At 44.4% G+C, this 19,496-nt stretch overlaps 3 protein-coding genes across 9 annotated transcripts in view; 1 reads left to right on the plus strand and 2 right to left on the minus strand.

Moving 5' to 3' along the window:
• The window catches only part of kiaa1522 (KIAA1522 ortholog), a 33,482-nt gene extending 22,183 nt beyond the window's left edge, over nt 1-11,299 (plus strand). For 4 of the 6 annotated variants that reach the window (XM_056399899.1, XM_056399897.1, XM_056399900.1 and 1 more), the window contains 8 exons: nt 3,953-4,111; nt 4,409-4,452; nt 4,590-4,728; nt 5,276-5,383; nt 5,477-5,643; nt 5,757-5,960; nt 6,082-9,622; nt 10,079-11,299. In XM_056399899.1, the coding sequence (XP_056255874.1) occupies nt 3,953-4,111; nt 4,409-4,452; nt 4,590-4,728; nt 5,276-5,383; nt 5,477-5,643; nt 5,757-5,960; nt 6,082-9,622; nt 10,079-10,119 (4,403 nt within the window). In that variant the 3' untranslated portion in view covers nt 10,120-11,299. Of the gene's footprint in view, nt 1-1,991; nt 2,363-3,952; nt 4,112-4,408; nt 4,453-4,589; nt 4,729-5,275; nt 5,384-5,476; nt 5,644-5,756; nt 5,961-6,081; nt 9,623-10,078 lie in introns of those variants that run through there. The other 2 variants (XM_056399903.1, XM_056399901.1) reach the window with 2 other exon arrangements.
• Nucleotides 11,300-11,442: 143 nt separating this feature from the next.
• yars1 (tyrosyl-tRNA synthetase 1) lies at nt 11,443-17,829 on the minus strand. 2 transcript variants are annotated; one of them, XM_056399904.1, is made up of 14 exons: nt 17,691-17,829; nt 17,019-17,092; nt 16,761-16,907; nt 16,477-16,652; nt 16,229-16,358; nt 16,055-16,135; nt 15,798-15,890; nt 15,562-15,697; nt 15,369-15,454; nt 15,112-15,247; nt 13,137-13,243; nt 12,796-12,989; nt 12,552-12,693; nt 11,443-12,256 (listed from the first exon to the last, which is right to left on the minus strand). In XM_056399904.1, exons 2-14 carry the CDS (start codon nt 17,073-17,075, stop codon nt 12,146-12,148), a joined length of 1,596 nt encoding a protein of 531 aa, XP_056255879.1. In that variant the 5' UTR covers nt 17,076-17,092; nt 17,691-17,829; the 3' UTR covers nt 11,443-12,145. The 2 variants fall into 2 exon arrangements, with proteins under 2 accessions (XP_056255879.1, XP_056255880.1); XM_056399905.1 differs by having other exon boundaries at nt 17,019-17,118; nt 17,691-17,795.
• Nucleotides 17,830-18,441: 612 nt separating this feature from the next.
• On the minus strand, nt 18,442-19,181 carry LOC130184109 (SOSS complex subunit C-like). Its single transcript, XM_056399907.1, has one exon. It carries the CDS (start codon nt 18,941-18,943, stop codon nt 18,632-18,634), a length of 312 nt encoding a protein of 103 aa, XP_056255882.1. The 5' UTR covers nt 18,944-19,181; the 3' UTR covers nt 18,442-18,631.
• Nucleotides 19,182-19,496: the final 315 nt, after the last annotated feature.

Raw genomic sequence — 19,496 nt, forward strand, 5'->3', positions numbered from 1 at the left:
GAATCAAAGGCATCTGAAGCCCCTCTCTCCCCTCTGCCCTCTCCCCCAAGACCAGATGGTGTCTCTTTAGGCCATCTAATGAATATTGATATGAGGGGTCTTGGTTAACAACAGGGGGGTACGCATGCCGGGCCAGAGACCCCCAAAAATTGGCACTTAGTAAAGGTCTGCTTTGAGGGGACTGGGTGTGGAAGGATTTATTTTTGAAGAAAGGGAGTGCTTGCCACATCACCACGACACAAAGCGGTTTTCTCATGCACATAAGCTCCCACATGCCCCATATTGGTCAACTGTCTCGCAGAAATTAATATGGATTAGGAGATAATGAGTATGAATTAGCCGCCTGAGTGATGTCATCCAGGGGATTCTTCAAGACAGGAAGTGAAAATATGGTGTTAAAAGAACTGTAAGACGTGGTGATAGAGGGGAAAACAGATGTCAGGACTGAGGGTGTAGAAGGTAAAGAGATGGACAGGTTAAGTTAGTGGCAACATTAATCCTCTGGCATGGCTCCCATATCTAAAGCTGTTCTCCTGAAGGCCTCAGCTTATTCCAGCCGTGCTAACCCCGAATCTGAACCACAGCCAGCACCCCAGGCCGGTCAGTCTGACCCCTAGACACTGTGGTGGAGATTTCCTCACTGAAGAAGCTTAGTATCCCCACCTCAATTTTCAAGTGCCAGGAGTCGTGTGTTGGTGCAGTGTGACTAAAAGTAATTGTGTTACTACCCTCCAGCATGTCCCTCCAGCTGGTCCGGGTGTATGGACCAGCTGTAGCCCCCTGCTGTTTATTCCCATTGGGAAGGGCAAGTGGATCAAAGTTCTGATGCAGCACAACACAGCACTGGTTTTATATTTTGGCACAGAATCAGCCTTTTTTAGCTTTTTTTTTTTTTTTTTTTTTTTTTTTTTCATGGCCGTGTTGTGTTTCATACCCTCTGCAGTTTGTCAGGAAACATTAGTAGGCACATAGAAACTCATCCACACACACGGCACCATTAGAGATGATGAACTGAGGCTATGTCAGCTATTTATAACTCAAACTAGACCTCTGTGGCTATAAGGCTAAAGAGCAGACAGGAAGAGAAAGATGTGAAGAGGGAGAGATTGGCAAAGACAGAGGGGTCAAAGAGGGCACTAGAGAAAGTGATGCGGTGATATAGAAGAGAGGAATACACACAGTACATTGAAATGGTTGTTTAGCTTTTCACTGTGGGGACACAACCTCTCCTGTCAAAATGTGGCCCCTGTAGCACTTAGATAATGAGAGTCAGACAGATGCATGATGCTGAAGGCTTTCATTAGGGAAGGGACAATGACAAGTAGAACTTTATAACATATAAACATTATACATATATCAGTGATTATGGGTGTAGTTAGTGTTGGACTCGGAGATGGGAAGGATGACAGCAAACAAAGAGGAATGGCTCCAGTGCTGCAGCACATTTATCATATCAGAAGCTGGAGGAAGTAGTTCATTTAAAATAACAATTTTGACCCTTTTGTATTTTATACTTATAAACTGTGAAATTTCCTTATTGGCAAAAGTATTGTCTTGCTGACCCAAACAGTATAAACACAATGAAAACCTGTGGTTCCAACATAAGTCAGATAAATCTAAAGGGTCTTGAGATAAAAAGAAGGGAAGGGAAAACCTACTTTAAGTCAGATTTTTATCTTTTATTTCTGTGAAATATATTCAAACTTAAAAATATAAGGAGGGAAAATCACTCTGGTTTAACTGGGGGGGGTTCACATGGGCGGTGTGTGTGCATATACACTCGCACGTGTCTATATTGAGAGACGTGGGGGTGGATGCCTCATGAAAGCCAAACTTTGACAGCCGTTTTGCTGGCGGGGGGGTTTCTTCATTTGACAATAGAGAGGGAATTGCAATGGAGAGAGCCAGAGTGAGCGACCAAGCAAAATACAGGGAAAGAGAGAGAGAGAGATAGAGAGAGCAGAGGGGGGAGGGAGGAGGGTATCAGACTCGGGGATAAGGCAGCTGGGACAGGCTGCTTTGGCTGGAAGCAGATCTTACTGTGCACTTGTCCTTCCTAAGTCACTCAGACACAGAGTGAGACACAGAGAGCCTCTCACTCCTGTCCATCCACGGTCCATCCCAGCTATTCTGCTTTCAAGCTCTTTTATCATTTTTTCTGTCCTTGAACTTCAGAGCGTCTGGATCTTCTTCGGGACACACACTGATTTCTTTCTCACAAGTGACAGAAAGAGGACTTGTTGGATTCTGTTTTGCTTTACCACAGTATTTTGATTTTCCATCTGCCATGGAACTAGTGTAGGTATGGTGGTCTACTTGAGGAAGAGCCTCCACTCTCTGCTGTCTGTCTTCAAGAAGAAGGGTGAGTGCTGACTCAGGTGGAGGAATCTGCCAGGAAATGAATGCTGGTTTATATGACATTAATTCTTGCTTTGATGGAGGGGTTTCTGGATTTCGGTGGCTTTTTTAGTACCCTATAAAACTTGGGTTGCATTGTTGAAGCCATAAGGTGGTGGATGTATGTATTTTTATTTGAGTGTAAAGATGTGACAACACTTGCAGATTTCTTGTGCCAGTCACTGTCTCTGTCTCTGTGTCATACAAACATACAAACACTGGCACGCAAGAATTAGGGTTAAATGCGCTTTGGGGGTCCTCTCTAATGAGATAAAGGGCTTAACTGATTTTCTGGCGATCGTCTTAATCAACCAAAAGCCTTAAACCTTCTGCAGGGGTCTGGTGGTCTCTTAGGGAGGGTTACTTGTCCCATTAATCACAACCGTGGGTTACAGCACCTTATATGTGAGTAATGTATGTGATGAATTGCTGAGTCTAGTTGAGATCCTTAGACTTGCTCTCAGTTCCTTGAGGGGGAGTCGTCCACACAGTCCCAGGTTCACAATGACCTGAGATTTCCCACAGTCACAAAAACAGGGGAGGGCATTGTGTCTGGGCTGCCTCACCTGTGAGGGGTGGGAGTGTCTGTTACCTTACACACACAAACTTGTACAGTATGTGCATCCACACTCGCACAGTATTACCTAACCAGGTGAGACAGGAGAGTCACAGTGTTGAAAGTGACAAAAGGAGGGAAAGTGGACACCACACATTGACCTTTGACTAAAGAAACAACCACTTTACATGAGTGATTTTCTGCAGGCTATGCTCTCAACATTGAAACCCATTATGTCACACTTTATATACTTTGACACTTCGACATTGCAAGACATGGTTATACGTAGAATATTGTACAGTTTTGGCTGCACCAACACTGTTTTGATGAAGCTGGCAGGGACACAACACCCCTTGGCCCTGCAAGCTTTGCCTCTTTTGACTGGTGTCCAACTAGTACCAAATTTAACAGTGTATTTTCTGTTCAGTCTCCACTGTATTTAGTTGTTGTTCAACATTGAGTAAAGCCACCTTGAAGGGAGAGCCCAGTCCAGTTCCCACGCAGGACGTCCTGCAGCAGGGGGTCCAGTGGCATCTTTGCGGACAATCCAGATTATCTAATCCCCTGGGGACTGGCGGGGAAGAGAGATGCTGCAGGAGATTAGCCAGGAAATAGTTTACCGTTGAGGCCCAGGCTTGGACGTCTGCTCACCGAACTGCCCTGCTGATGAGATTTGACGAGTGTGCTGCGTCAAAGATGCAGCAATTAAGGGACATACAGTCACGCCAGGTGGAGGCACAGAGGATTCACTGTAAAGCTGATCAAAGTTTTGGCAAATGGACACTTGTTGAGCATGTGTGTGTTGAGTTGGTGTAAGAGGACACGGAAGTAGCAGCGGAAAGACTAAAGTTAGCATAATAAGAGTACAGAGGCACAGCAGGAGGAGCAGCAGGAGAAAAGTGTTCACCTGGCATAGACTGTCAGTGAAACGACTTCTTCTTCTCTGTTTTCTCCACCAAATCTGTCAACCAACCGCTTTTTTCTCCTCCATCCCGACAGCTGGCCCAAAGGGTAATGAAGACCAGAAGAGATTGACGGTCCACTACACGACCTCGCAGCACCACCAGGAGAATGTCTTCATTGAGGGAAGCAGGCCTCAGTACCTGGAGGACCTGCACACTGAGGCTCAGGAGGGACTGAAGATACTACAGCAGGAAGGTCAGACACATTCAGTGGGTTTTTACAGATGTGAAAACACATCCATTCATACTATAAACATATACTGACATATATTTCTGTTGTTTGTACCATACAGTGCTATCACACTGATTAAAGTTTGTTTGTGGCTGATTTCTCACTGAAGGTCACAAAGTGAAGGTTATAGTTTATCCACCTTTTTTTATCTATGATTATGATTATGATAACTGGTTACTGATGCTGTGTGTAGATGAATAAGGATGGAGTGTGAGTGTATTCAGATTCTGTGTCTTAGCCTTGTCCGTTTGGTTTACACAGAACACAAAAATGGAGTGAACTTCCCCGACGATGAAAGCATTGCTGTAAGTCCGCCAGACCTCTGTGGATCATTTTCCCTGCGCTTCGTACACACCAAGAATGCCACTTAACTAAATATTACTGTATGTGTGTGTGTGTGTGTGTGTGTGTGTGTGTGTGTGTGTGTGTGTATCCCCCACAGTCCTCAGACACCCTCTGTCCAGAGCAGGATATCAGCTCCAAGGACAGAGGTGACTATCCGGAGTTGATATCCACCACCGGGAATACTGATACCACAGTAACCTCTTCTGCGTCAACAAGACCTGTGCTTACCCGCCAAGGTAAACAACAGCTCTGTTTCTGTTTGTGTGAGTAGAGAGGAAGCACCCTGCATTTCGTTCATCTAATAAAAATGTGAGCTAATCATAGCACTTGTAAAAGCACTTTGAGTTTTGTTCCCGAGTTTATGATGAGCCACAGGCATGTACAGTACTTATTTAGCATGCACGTCTCATTCCCAGCTGCTTGGTGCCTCTGCAGTCACGGTGTGAAATCAAAGGAAGAGGGACTTGACATGAACACACAGACACTCACACACACTCATACACTCAGCTGTAGCTTTTCCCGGTAACTCAAAAGTTCTAAGCATCTAAAGGCAGCACTGCGGCTGCCTCTGCATTTCACCACTGGGAGGCAAAGTGTGCCGTTCTGTGTGTGCGCATGCAGGAAGTGTGATTGGTATTCTTATCATATTTCAAAAATCCTTAAGAAAATCCAGTCCTCCACAGGCTGAGTTTCAATGCATTATGTCTTCTCCTGAGCCATATAGAGTGTTTTGTTTGCAAAAATAACCCAGGTACTGTAATGAGACCATTTTTGCTTTCTCAGGTTCCACTTTCAAACCACTGAATCCAGTGAAAAGGTTAGATAAGAGCAAGAAGAGGACAAGGAGGACCACCATCATGGGTATTCCCAACCAGGTCCAGAAAGAGCTTGGTATGTTTTTATATGTCATCCTTGCATAACCAGCAGACATGATGTGTCCTTTGTAGTAAACATGTTATTGACAGTGACCCACCGTCTTTCCAGCACTGCACAGAAGCTCCACCTTCCAGCCGCTTGTGTCTACACAGCTCCCTAATCACAATGGACAGGTCACTGACAGCCAATCAGGGGTTGTTATCATTCCCACAGTTGATGGAGGGACTCCGACAGCAAATAAGGAGGGAGCAAGAGTGCACCTTTCAGAGCTAGAGGTACAGTTAAAGGTTAAACAAAAAGAATCAATTCATTTAGAATAGTTTTAACATACATTCTAGTGGTTGTGTTTTGTCAGTCACTTATGAACGGTCCTCTCTCAACTCCTAAGCAGGCATCAAGAGATGAGCAGCTGCTTAGGAAGCACCTCCAGGCAATGTACCAGGATGAGCAGCCCCTCAACCACCAGGGCTTTGGCTCCCATCTCTGCCCCACCCCCAGCCTGAGACCCAAGTCTGTTGCAGTACCTGGCATGACCACCTCCTCCTCCTCCTTCTGTCCTTCAGCAATGTTTAGCTTCCTCCAGGAACCCCAGGTAAGAACAAAATCAAGCTGTTAGCTAATGATATGGCCTTAAATTCAAGAGTTACTCTTCTTAACTTATGGTGTCTTGACCATTCTTGACATTTAGCTGTAAAACTCTCTGTTTTTTCTAGGGCCCAGTGATGTCCATATCTCCTCAGGCCACTTACTTGTCTACGATCATCCCTAATGCGGTGTTGCCAGCCTCGATTGAAGTAATAGAGATTGACCGCAGCAGCCGAACTCGAGGTAGCAGCGTCAACCATGGCAGCGGTGTCCGCACTGTAAGCAAAAGCAGCCTGGCATCTGGGGACTCATCAGTCAGCCCTTTGTTGTCCAGAAGGTCCGAAGGTGACGGTTCCCAGACTGAACATTCCTGCAATGACTCCACACCGATGCCCGCATCGACTTCGGGGTCAAACTGGAGCGAGTCACAGTCTTCAAAGACCATGATTTCAAACTCCTCCCCTGTATCCTCTAAGGGGAGCAGAGACAGGGGTAATTCCCAGAGAGTGGGTCTCAATGGACAGGAAAGCCAGCAAGAGCACTCTGGAGGAGATCAAGACCTTGTCAGTCTACGTATCTCAGTTTGCGGGATTAGCAGCCCCAACAGTAAAAGTGAACATCTTGTTACAGGTCAAGGATCTGAGTCTGGTGAGTCAGGGTCAGTGACTGCTGGGGAGGATGCAAAGAACAAGCGCAACTTCATTCGAAGTCTCTCAATCATGAAGACCAAACAACCTCCAGCACCTCCACGGAGAACAAACTCTCTCCATAGTAACAAGTTCAGGAGTAACGCCAGGGTTCTGGTGGAAAGCAAAGATCTTAATGACTCTGTGTCCGGAGAGGTGGAAACTGGTACAGAAAATACTGCAGCTAAGGATGAGATTAAGTTGGTCACTGGAGATACTAATAAGGTCCCCACCCCTGTATCAAGCTCTACTAGATCCAGCTCTCCAGATGTTTCCTCAGGTCCTCTGAGCCCCACAAAGACTTCTTCCAAAGAGGCTGGAGGGCCACCAGAGGCCCAGTCAGAATCCAGCAGCTCCTCCCCACAGAAAACTCCCTCAGAAGGGGGGAAATTTGAACGGACCATGTCCCCCTCCAGTGGCTACTCCAGCCAGAGTGGAACTCCAACACTTTCCCCTAAAGGTATCTCCCCAACCTCCCCAGAAAAACAGAAGAAGAAACCGGTCAAACCAGAGAGATCAGTGTCTCGGGCCTCATCCTCAGCAGCTTCTCCTTCCTCCTCTCTTACCTCTCTATCATCAGGTACATCTGAGCCTGTCAATCCAGATGTTCCCACATGTAGCCCCAGCCTGCCTCCACAGGAAACTCCAGCCACTGTTACTCCAACTGAATTCACACCAAATAACAATTCGTCAACTTTGAGAGTAGAAATCCAAGAGCTGTTGAACATCCCACCCCCTCCCAAGGTCAAAGCACCATGTCCTCCTCCTCCAGAGACATGGGTCCACAACAGACGCACCTTTGAGCTCCTGTGTGGGCCCTGCCCCAATGTCAGCAAAGAAACTCACAAACCCACACAGATACAGGACGGCACAGTTAAACAGGCAGGAACCCAGACTAAAGCCAGAAAGGAAGTGCAAGTTTTAGATGAAAAACAGACAACTATCGACGTCAAACCCGTCTTAGAATTGTCAGAAAGCAAAGCAAAGCTTGAGACATTGTTAGCAACTGATCCTGAAGATGTCCACAAGGAACTAGAGAACAAGGAACATGCAGGTACCGAAACAAAGGGAGTGGAAGCAAGTGTAGATGTTCAGAGACAAGAGCAGAGTAGTAGCCCTGTACTGAAGGACCCCAAGAATCAAGAGACAACTCCAAAGAAAGAACCCCCTCCTGTGATGAAGAAACCCACGAACATACTGCACAGAGAGGAACTGAAATTAACAGAGCAGTCAGTAGAGATTCAGCAAAAGGACATGAGTGGCAGTGCTACGCCAGAAGTTCGTATAGTTGTTGAGAACCATACGACCTCTTCACAGGATGGGGTTACGACTTTAGTTGAAGTTAAGAGCGAGAATGAGACGGACAGAGGTGAGGTCCCATCCATGCAAACACTTTCTGTAGAAGTCCCCAAAATTAATAAGATCTCACCACCTCCTACCCCACCCCCGCCATACCACCCTACACCTCCTCCCTCAAGAAAGACACCTCCCTCTTCAGTATCTATGCCACCGGATGAATTACAGAGGGTACAGGAGGAGACTCACTTTGTCGAGTCTTGCTGGCCACCTCCTCCACCTCCTTTGGAAGGGGACTCAGTCTTTGATGGAGGGGATGAGGTCGACTTTCCTCCTCCTCCGCCACCATTTGTAACAGATGCGGTGCCAGATGTGATGGACAGTTGTGTCAAACAGCTGGATGACCTTAACAAGCATACTGTGGCTGCACAGGAAGTTGGAGAGACAATTAAGGACCCAAGTGAAACTGTGACATCTATACAGGAACAAAATCCAGATTTGCCCAGTGCTGTTCCACAATTGGTAGTAAATGACAACAAACCAGAGGTTGCTGTGCAAGTTTCCAAAGCTAACACTGCTGATGAGATTTCTTGCAGACCAGTGGAGAATGTTTCGTCTCTTATAGATGGTGTCCCACTTCCACCAGTTGAGGCACCGCCTTTACCCCCTATAACAAGAGCAGAGAACCCAGTATTAGTATCTGCTTTAGTTCCTTCAAGCAGTTTCCTAAAGCGAGACTCTGTGAAAATTGAAGATCAGTCTGGGCCTCCCGTTAGTCCCCAAACTCCAATTAAAGTCCCAGCAGCGCCCCCTCTACCGGCAGATAATTTAAGCCATGGGGTTAATTTCAGAAGGCAGCCCAGTGTATCAAACCGGGACACCAGGAGCAAGGAACTCCTTTCCCGTCACAAAAGTGCACCCATTCCTAAAGAGGATGCGAACATACCTCTTGTCACCCCGTCCCTGCTTCAGATGGTTCGCCTCAGATCAGTCAACATGACTGAAGATCAGGTGAAATCTTCCTCCGAAGACAGGCCAACAAACGAGGGAGCTCCACTTCAGGAGAATTGCTCAGTTTCAATCCCAGGACCTCAAAACATCCCACAAAAGCCCATCCGCAAGTCTCTGTCTCTAAAATCTCCACCTCAGACAGTAAAAGCATCCTCTGTGACACTGAACACCCCTTCACTGCGCTTACAGGAAGCCATACGTATGAAAACTGCAGCCATGTCTTCAAGAGATGGTCTTCCCTCCAGACTGGGTGTGAGATCATCCACTTACAGCTGTGTCAGTGAACCTGGAGCTCTGTCTCTGAAATCACCTGAAGGATGCGATGTGCACAAGTCCCCAGCCTCTACCGCTAGCTTTATCTTCTCCAGGAGCACAAAGAAGGTCGTCATAGAGACTGCAGCTGCCTCCTCGCCCGAAGCTCAGGCAAGTTTGAAGCAAAGTTTAGCAGCCGAGCTCATGCACGTGTCTGACCAATCAAGGGCTGTCACTTTCTCCAATGGTGGAGTGAAGTGTGACAAAGTTCCTCCGCCGGTGGCTAAGAAGCCAGCGCATGGCAGCATCAGTCCTTCACAGCATTACGCTGCTTGTTCAGGAAAGATGGAGTACTGTGTTGAGGGAAATGGAGCAATAGGAGGAGTACAACATGCAAGTGGAATAACACCTCCTGAGACAACAAGTAAGTGCAGCAACATAATTTATAACCATGATGTTCTGGCTTTATCATTGAAGGATTAGCACTGCCTTCATCAATATGTTTCAGGGTGCTGCTGCTGCTGCTGAGTATGTAAACTCAAGGCTGGTTAGCTTTAATCAATAACTCCTGCAACTCTCTTGTCATGAAAAACAGAATGCAAATTCCAGCATTACCATGAAACAGCAAGAGCATATTTTGTCGTCGTCGTCCCCCCCCCCCCCCCCGTTCCACACAAACAATATAAATTCTGCTAGCTTGCCTACAGCTTTTTTCCAGCAAATTGTGCAAGCATGTGCCTCAGTCAGCCTTAACCTGAAGCTTGTGATCACGTCTCAGTAACTGAATTAGATTACGGGCAGAATACTCATTACATTTCTTCCTGTAACTGTATAACGGTAATGTCATAATGTCTAACATCCTCTTTTCTTCCTCCTCCAGCTACGAGAGTGACAGCAGACACAATTGAAACGCTGTTTTGAAAGAGTTTTGCAGTGATGATGAAATGAGGACCATACTCATGCCAGAAGCAAAGTAAAAGGACAACTCACAGCAGATACTGACATTACTGAGAGACAATAAGCTCAACTATCTGAGTGTTGTTGTGTATTAAGTCTTCTCCAAAAGCCTTAGCCTGTTAATGGCCTTCCTACATATTTATGCAAAAAATGTGTCGCTCCCAATTTCTTATGATAGCTTTATTCTGGAGTATTTTTCTAAGCGATAGTTTATCTCTTATTAAGGCCCCTCAGGATGAAATGGTGTACATTGGCTCAAGTGTAAATATTTGGCTTGCGTGAGATCGCCTCCTAGAGGTTGAATTAGGTAGTGGTCACTGCAGCTCAGAGTGTGAAACAAAGCATTTCTGTACAGAAGTTTGTGTGTTTTTTTTCCCTGTTGTAATATAATACATAATTTTGATGGGGATTTAAGCAGTTGTCGGAAAAGGCTGACAATGGCATCCACTACAGGACAAATCTGCATTTTTATCACCGTCTTTGCTTAAAGATCTGAGTAAAAGCACGACACTCATTTTTACTCCTGGCTCATCACTGTGTGGATAGACAGATCTGAAATAGTATTTGAAAAAAAAAAGGGATGCTGCATACTTACAAGAATGAGAGAGATTTTTTTTTTTGTCAGTTAAGACAGAAGCATGTTTGTAAAGTTACAGATGATAAACCATGAAGACTTAACACAAAAGCATCTGATTACAGCAACAGCTAAAATGTCAATTAGATGCCTATACATAATCCATTTCTTGGATATAGTAAGGGTCAATCCAACACATTGTATGAAACCTTTTTAGGAAACAGTAACAAAAGTATCCTATTTATTTATGTGTGATTGTTTCCACTAGTAGCACTGTCAGTCACCTTTTCCTACCAAATATGAAATATTTAAGAATCTATTTCATCTGAAAACCACTTTTAGGGCTATGGATGTGAAGATTGGCCCTGGATGATTGATACACTGGAGTAGACTTAGTGTGAGGTCAGTGTTTTTATTAAATGTTCTCTATCTAAATCTTTAATGGAAAAAAATCAAGCTCATCTCTATTTGCACAAAATGCTTTCCCCCAGCAAAATCATCAGGAGTGAATTATACCGACTCTTCCTAATGGGTCGAAAATCTACGTTTTGATGATTATAAAGAATTATGTACAGTTATTACTTCTATAAATAAAATTTAAGTGTATTAAATATGCTGTTTCCTGCATTGTCTTACCGTAACCATAGTAACCATGTGTTTTTTCAGTTTTTTTACTCATTTTGCTCATCCAACACAAACATTTAATTCCTGCAGACCACAAAATTCAGCATTTATTTCATATTTGAGATTATGTATTATTTGATTATGACAGTTAATGTTCAGTTATTGATGTCTGTACAACATTACCCCCAAATGCAACCGTCCTATAGCACAAGGCAAATACATCTTTCCACACATCTGATGACTGAAACCCCCATAAAACCATTCTTATTAATTAGGTTTGGCAGTTTGGCATGACATTTACCATGAAGGCAAACAACACAAGTGCAATTTTACCCAGGAAAAGTACTGATACATTAAGTCCCTTTTTAAACACCTGAGAATCCTTATCAGCTACTACCAAGAATGAGCGACTGGTACGTCAACATTCTATCTCGATTTGCAGAACATTTCTTGTATGTGTACATTTAAGTGCATTAGTAAAACCATCAATGCCCAGTAAACAAAAAAGATAAACGAATGAATCAAAGGTTGATTAGTTTCATAATTTTTCTTGTAAGTTGCTTATGTTTAGAGGAATTACATACATCTTTCCTAATGAAGTCAAAGCAAGGTAACAGAATTTGTCAAAGCCAGTCTGAAAGCATCTGAGACTTTTGGCATCGATGTCCTTTTCCGAGAAAACATCCAGATGAAGATTGACCGTTGTCGCCATGGCAATTTGGTGATGAGCGTATTGTTGTTTTGAGGTGGTGGGCAGCAGCAGCTTCAGTGTTGAATGTAGCTTGAGTGTATTTAACTGATGTTGCCTCCTTTCAGTGTTTTACATGTGATCTGTCCCAGTTTGGTCATCAGCTGCTTGTCTTTCCACTGAGCTACACACTCGTCTGAGACCTTAAGGTCGACCTGAGAGAAGACAGAAAAAAAATAAAATCATTGCGAATACACAGAACGTCCCCCTAAAGACCCATCATTAAATTCCAATATGCCATTATTCTATTTTGGAAACATATTAATAAATATTAACATATGAATCCATGTTTTGAAAAGTTTGTACTAAGAACTGAACTGATGGAATTTACTGTGTTATTCTTTCAGTAAAGACAATGACTTGTCATAACAGGAAAAGCATAGGTGTTACTTATAACATTAACGATGGCTCCATTCTATTAAGTGAAAGTAAAATCTGACTGAAACGCACCTGTAGTTTCTCCCACACCTTCTTCTTTGGGTTGAGTCTGTCGTCTGCTTTGCCTGTCTCATATCCCTCCACAAAGACCCGTTCCCCTGGTGACGAACCCTCTGGAGGGTCTAGAGGCTCCACCCTCCTGGGCTCCCCTTCACTAAAAATCAGCCAATCAGAGAGAGTGAAGAAATAAAAAGATAAGGCTGAGGGGACAAGCTGCATTTGTCTTTGTGGAAAAAAGAAAATGAATGGCACTCACACAGAGGCACACAGCAGCATGGCTTGCGACTCGATCCCTCGCATCTTCTGGGGTTTGAGATTGCACAGCAACAACACCATTCTGTCCTGCAGGTCCTCCTGTGAAACATAGGCCACCAGCCCGCTGACTACCGTCCTGGGCTCCGCCTCGCCCACGTCGATCTTCTCCAGGTACAGTGAATCAGCGTCTGGATGCTGAAAGTTGAACAGAGAAGAAACACAGTGAACACAGAGGAAGAGGGCTTTTAATATCGATGCATCGTCTCCACATACATCTCAAGACAAGCTCAGGTTATGTATCAATTTGATGATCAGGCATCAAGTGACATCTTAACCTTGTACCTTCTCCACACTGATGACCTTGCCCACTCTGATGTCCAATCTGGAGGGTGCCAGCTCATCGTCATCTCCTCCTCCTCCACCTGCCTTGGCACCCTTTCCTCCCGCTTCTAATTTCACACACACACACACACACACACACACACACACACACACACACACACACACACACACACACACACACACACACACACACACACACACACACACACACACACACACATAAATGACGATAAATTTTCCCATGCAACAACCTGACAAACTAATTAATGCAAAGATAGTCATTCTGTTATACAGTGGGGCAAAAAAGTATTTAGTCAGCCACCAATTTTGCAAGTTCTCCCACTTAAAAAGATGAGAGAGGCCTGTAATTTTCATCATAGGTACACTTCAACTATGAGAGACAGAATGGGGGGAAAGAATCCAGGAAATCACATTGTAGGATTTTTAATGAATTAATTGGTAAATTCCTCAGTAAAATAAGTATTTGGTCACCTACAAACAAGCAAGATTTCTGGCTCTCACAGACCTGTAACTTCTTCTTTAAGAGGCTCCTCTGTCCTCCACTCGTTACCTGTATTAATGGCACCTGTTTGAACTCGTTATCAGTATAAAAGACACCTGTCCACAACCTCAAACAGTCACACTCCAAACTCCACTATCGTCAAGACCAAAGAGCTGTCAAAGGACACCAGAAACAAAATTGTAGACCTGCACCAGGCTGGGAAGACTGAATCTGCAATCGGTAAGCAGCTTGGTGTGAAGAAATCAACTGTCGGAGCAATTATTAGAAAATGGAAGACATACAAGACCACTGATAATCTCCCTCGATCTGGGGCTCCACACAAGATCTCACCCCGTGGGGTCAAAATGATCACAAGAACGGTGAGCAAAAATCCCAGAACCACACGGGGGGACCTAGTGAATGACCTGCAGAGAGCTGGGACCAAAGTAACAAAGGCTACCATCAGTAACACATTACGCCGCCAGGGACTCAAATCCTGCAGTGCCAGACGTGTCCCCCTGCTTAAGCCAGTACATGTCCAGGCCCGTCTGAAGTTTTCTAGAGAGCATTTGGATGATCTAGAAGAGGATTGGGAGACTGTCAGATGAAACCAAAATACAACTTTTTGGTAAAAACTCAACTTGTCGTGTTTGGAGGAGAAAGAATTGTTGCATCCAAAGAACACCATACCTACTGTGAGGCATGGGGGTGGAAACATCATGCTTTGGGGCTGTTTTTCTGCAAAGGGACCAGGACGACTGATCCGTGTAAAGGAAAGAATGAATGGGGCCATGTATCATGAGATTTTGAGTGAAAACCTCCTTCCATCAGCAAGGGCATTGAAGATGAAACGTGGCTGGGTCTTTCAGCATGACAATGATCCCAAACACACCGCCCGGGCAACGAAGGAGTGGCTTCGTAAGAAGCATTTCAAGGTCCTGGAGTGGCCTAGCCAGTCTCCAGATCTCAACCCCATAGAAAATCTTTGGAGGGAGTTGAAAGTCTGTGTTGCCCAGCGACAGCCCCAAAACATCACTGCTTTAGAGGAGCTCTGCATGTAGGAATGGGCCAAAATACCAGCAACAGTGTGTGAAGACTTACAGAAAACGTTTGACCTCTGTCATTGCCAACAAAGGGTATATAACAAAGTATTGAGATGAACTTTTGTTATTTACCAAATACTTATTTTCCACCATAATTTGCAAATAAATTCTTTAAAAATCAGACAATGTGATTTTCTGGATTTTTTTTTTTTTTTTTTTTTTTTTTTTTTTTTTTTTTTTCCTCATTTTGTCTCTCATAGTTGAGGTATACCTATGATGAAAATTACAGGCCTCTCATCTTTTTAAATGGGAGAACTTGCACAATTGGTGGCTGACTAAATACTTTTTTGCCCTACTGTATTTGGGCTGAAAGGATTGAAGTCATATGAGAAGAAGAGGACCAAATGAGGACAGTGGGTTAAGCACGCACTTGTCTTTGAAGGGTTAGGGTAGGCAGTGTTGGTAAGCTTGCGGAGCTCAGGCGACTCAAACTTCTTTCTGATTGGATCCAGCAGTTGGTTTAGTGCAACTTCCACTGAGGCCTTCAGGTCTCCTGGATGGACCGTCTAACAAGTGCAGAGATCAATGATTAGAGCAGAACATAAGGAGAAAATTAAACATTTTTGTAGAGATATCATTTAAGAGGAGCTTTTACTCTTCAAACAATCCAGTTAGACTGTACATTACCTCCTCAGCAAAGTCCTTCTCCACCTCTTCAAATCCCGTGTAGACTTTGTCTCCACCCCACTTGGCGTCTCTTTTGATGCAGAACTCTGAAATACACGTGGATCCCAAATATTCACTCATTTTATATTCTTCTTACAAGTGGAAGAGAAGCCAGAGGCAAAGATAATAGGAGATTAAAGGAGGAGTTTTCTACCTCCACGCAGAGGGAAGAGGACGTGTTTGACAAAGGAGAGGACTCCGTTGTTCTGAATGTTTCCTGGCTCACAGAAAGCCTTTTTCAGCTTCTTCTTCACATCCTCTTTAGAGTCCAGTAGGTCAATCTTTGATTCCTGCAGCCACAAAGAGATAAAATATATATCATATAAACCACACAAATCTTAAATCTTTATCACTTTTTTCCTCTGACAAATAATATGGCTGCAGGCTTACTTCTTCTGAAGAGCTCATCTTGGTTCCTGTCAGTCCTGGTACCATTGGGTTCATCAGATGGGCACGTTTAGCATATCCAAGAGAGGGCAAGTACTGGAGACAAAAAGAAAAGCTGCAGTTTAGATGAGCGATCAGTTAAAATTCAAAGAGGACCTCTGCTTTAGTTTTGATAAATCTTATTCAGAAAACTGTTCCAGAAGATCTTGCCCTTATGGAGAGGGTGGAGAGTTCAGATAAATGTTGGAGGGTGATGGTACCTTCTCTGCCAGGGTGAAAATCTTCCTCTGGTCAACTCCTCCAAACTGGGCATCCACCTTCAGGTACTCCTCATCCAGAGCCTGAGGACAAAGAAATGTCACATTTACTGCTGCTGCAGACACTCATTGAGTATATAACACTGCTTATACTCCACCTAATAACAGGGGTATTACCTGCAGTCCAGGGTAGAGCAGACCACTCAGTAGAGGATGCTCCACCTGTTTAACAACCTCAGCTCCGGCCTTCTTAGCATCATGCTCTGTCACCATGGAGGACAGGCGGTACACGTCCAGAGTGTACTCTCTGACAAACATGAAAACAAAGAGCTATAACATTAGTTTAAGTCAAGTCTGTTTCAGAGAATATAAAGTTATACAAATACATGTCAAGACAGTCAGAGAGCAGCGTCGGCCCAACTGACCTGCTGAGCTGGTAGTCCGTTCCTTTGACAAACTTGAGTTTTTCCAGTGGCACACCAATGCTCTCCAACATGGCCTTGATGACCTGCTCATAGTACTTCACCCTGAGCTCCAGCAGCTCCCAGGGGGCTTTCATGTTGTCAAGGTAGGCATGCAGGTCTGCAAACAGAATAGTGACCTGAGGAAAAGAAAAAAAAAGACACAAAAAGCAAACCTGTAAGCTCCTGCAAAACAGATTAAATCGACGCCTCATCGACAGACAAGACGCTCACTGAGATGTACCCACCTCACATCCAGCCTTCAGGAAGTCTGCTATCTTGGACATGGGGACAAAGTAAGCGACATGGGGTTTTCCTGTGGTCGCTGTACCCCAGTAAACTTTCAGCTCTCTCTCCTGAAGAACCTGCTTCAGCTTCTCCTCTCCCAGGACCTCCTGCAACACACACACACACAACCAGAGATTCATGAGACCAATAGCTACTGATGGACTTCAGTCGCTGTGAGAGTGTGTGTGTGTGTGTGTGTGTGTGTTTGTGTCTCCCACCTGGAGGTTCCTAGTGATGAGGTCGAACTTCTCATCAGGACTCAGCTGATCTGCCATGGCTCAGGGACTCCTAACTGAGAGGGCAGCAGTTCGAGTATTACTGTGAGTGAACAGCAGCAGCAGCAGCATATGTGAGTCGAGACTCTTTTAAATCAATTTCGGTTTTAATGTTGCCCCTGGCGACGGACAAATAAATTACATGGTTACATTTCTCTGAGCTGGTTTGGCTGTTTCCCACGTTACACAAAATCCCCTTTCACTAAATCTGCGCTATGGTGGGCGGTAGCAAACTGCATATGATCCGTCCTAAATTTGGATGTTTTATGAAAAAGACACAGCAGTTTAATGAGTTGTCTGTGTGCCGAATTTACCAGACGACTATAACAGTTAATAAAATGTATTAGACAGGTTGTATCCAAGTAAGTTAGCCACTGAGAAAGGTGACGTTAACGTTACACTGACCTGGAGCTTAGAGTAACGTCACGCTTATATTGAATCAACCAGCCGACTAAGGCTATGTAGCGAGCCAGCTAGCAAAAAAAAAAACATGTGCAGCTAACGTTATCTAGCTCCACTTTCCGACTTCCGACCTGTTTAATAGCTACATTTTCATCTCATATAACGGCGATATCAGTCTACCATAAAGCAACACTGTACAACCTGCTGACTTACCTCAAAACCTGACTTCTTACAGTGAGACGTGGGTGAGAGGAGCCGGCTGGGTGGACCAGTCAGTGTGGTTGCATCAGCGACAGACTCTGCTCTGCTATCGACTGACTCACTGTAGACTCCAGGGGAAAGCAATCGAGTGTAGATTACAGAGCACACGATTGCGAGGTTCTGCTTCTATTGGAATTAAAATATTTATTGAAATAATGTTTTCTACAGCTGGCAGGCATAGATGACAATGTCAGGTAATTGCAGTGAGTGTGATCGGTGCGTCAGGTGCATAGGACAAGACAAACTAACAAAATATTAGAAGGAAAATAATATTAGGCCCATACAAACAACCTGCCCTCTGTACATTGTGTATGCACCCAGCTGTTGTCTTGGGTTTGAATATGCTAAATGATTATTTTGATTGATCACAGTATATACTCCATGTAAGCTCAATGTAAAATAAAATAAAACAAAACTACTCTTTCTCTCTCATTACCTTCAATAGAAAGCTCTGCGAGCAATTAACATAAATAGTGCTCCTTGTTACAACCCAGTATGTGTTATTACACTCTTAAAGCACTACGTGTATAATGGCTGGCCATCCTGTTTGCCTAGCAACAAATATAAGTCGTCATTAGTGAAGTGAAAGGTAATGATGACTGTAATAACAGCAGAATGTGTGAAACAATTACAGAAGGGCTGACAGCACTCTGGGGGCCCAGATTGCCTATGTACCCGTACAAATAGAGCAACGCTAATTCAGTGAGTTCAAATACATCGTTTTATTCTGTCACTGAGGTTACCTGGAAGCCTAAATCACCATTAGACTGACTACAGGAAAAATATCACATAAAAGACAGAAACAGAACCACAGGTATGATTTTGCATGTGAGTTTTTGCCAGTGTCCACCAGGGCCGGGGCATGGGTCAGTATTTTGTCGGGACATTCAGAGTCAAAGGTCGGGCTCCAGGCGGGGGAGCACCGGGAGGATGAGGTTCCCAAACGACGAGTCCTGCGTGATGAAGAAGCCGGACGAGTGGACGTGAGCGTGCTGCAGGGCGGCCTTCTGCTGGGCGGCGATGTGCTGCTGCTCCGCGCTGTCCCTCACTTCCTTCAGGCTCGGTCTGGACGACAGGGGGATGTTGGCTCCAGGGCTGTTCATGGACTGGCTCTGCAGCAGCCGCCTCTTCTCCTTGTCTAGCTCCGCCAGGATGGCCACCCGGGTTTTGTTCTGAAAGCCTTGTCCTGGGGGGTTGGCAGCCATGTCAGCTCAGCAGCGAGCGGAGCACATAAAAGTCAATCCATGAAGGAGATCAATGTCGCTGTTAGCGTTATTTGTTTAAGTTAGATACTTGTCAAGCTAATGTCGCTGTAATTGACAGACAAGGCGCACGAGGAACCAAAATTAAGTATTAAAATTTAAGTGCTAAAATTGCCGCTGTATGCTAACAGTGTAAAACACTTCCGGATTCAACGATCTGCCTTCAAAATAAAGGCACACGAGTTCCTAAGGAAGACTGCACTATACTTTACGTGTATTAATGATGTTTAAAAAGTACCATAACATGCTTAATCTGTTCTGTGAATACGAGACAACAAGGATCTTAAAAATTACAACGAAACTGGAAATCAATCAAGTCAATACACAATCTATGGCAGATTATTGACCCTCAACTAATCTCAAAGAATGGATCTGATATGACACATCCTCCTGTAAAAAGTCTCATGTCAAGTGTCATTTGAAACGTTTTTTGTTTTCTTTTTTTTCCCCCAAACCACTGCTTTAACTGTTTTTAACTACTTATACTCTTTTTTTC

This window comes from Seriola aureovittata, chromosome 16 (genome assembly GCF_021018895.1).
Source record: "Seriola aureovittata isolate HTS-2021-v1 ecotype China chromosome 16, ASM2101889v1, whole genome shotgun sequence".
Taxonomy (NCBI): domain Eukaryota; kingdom Metazoa; phylum Chordata; class Actinopteri; order Carangiformes; family Carangidae; genus Seriola; species Seriola aureovittata.

Bases quoted from the DNA above. Each gene is read 5' to 3' on its own strand.
- yars1 (XM_056399904.1), bottom strand. From the start codon at position 17,075: ATGGCAGATCAGCTGAGTCCTGATGAGAAGTTCGACCTCATCACTAGG. The intron at 16,908-17,018 runs GTGGGAGACACA...TGTGTGTTGCAG, and splicing joins TCATCACTAGGAACCTCCAG to GAGGTCCTGGGAGAGGAGAA. The intron at 12,990-13,136 runs GTACAAGGTTAA...TTCAACTTTCAG, and splicing joins AGGTCATCAGTGTGGAGAAG to CATCCAGACGCTGATTCACT.
- LOC130184109 (XM_056399907.1), bottom strand. From the start codon at position 18,943: ATGGCTGCCAACCCCCCAGGACAAGGCTTTCAGAACAAAACCCGGGTG.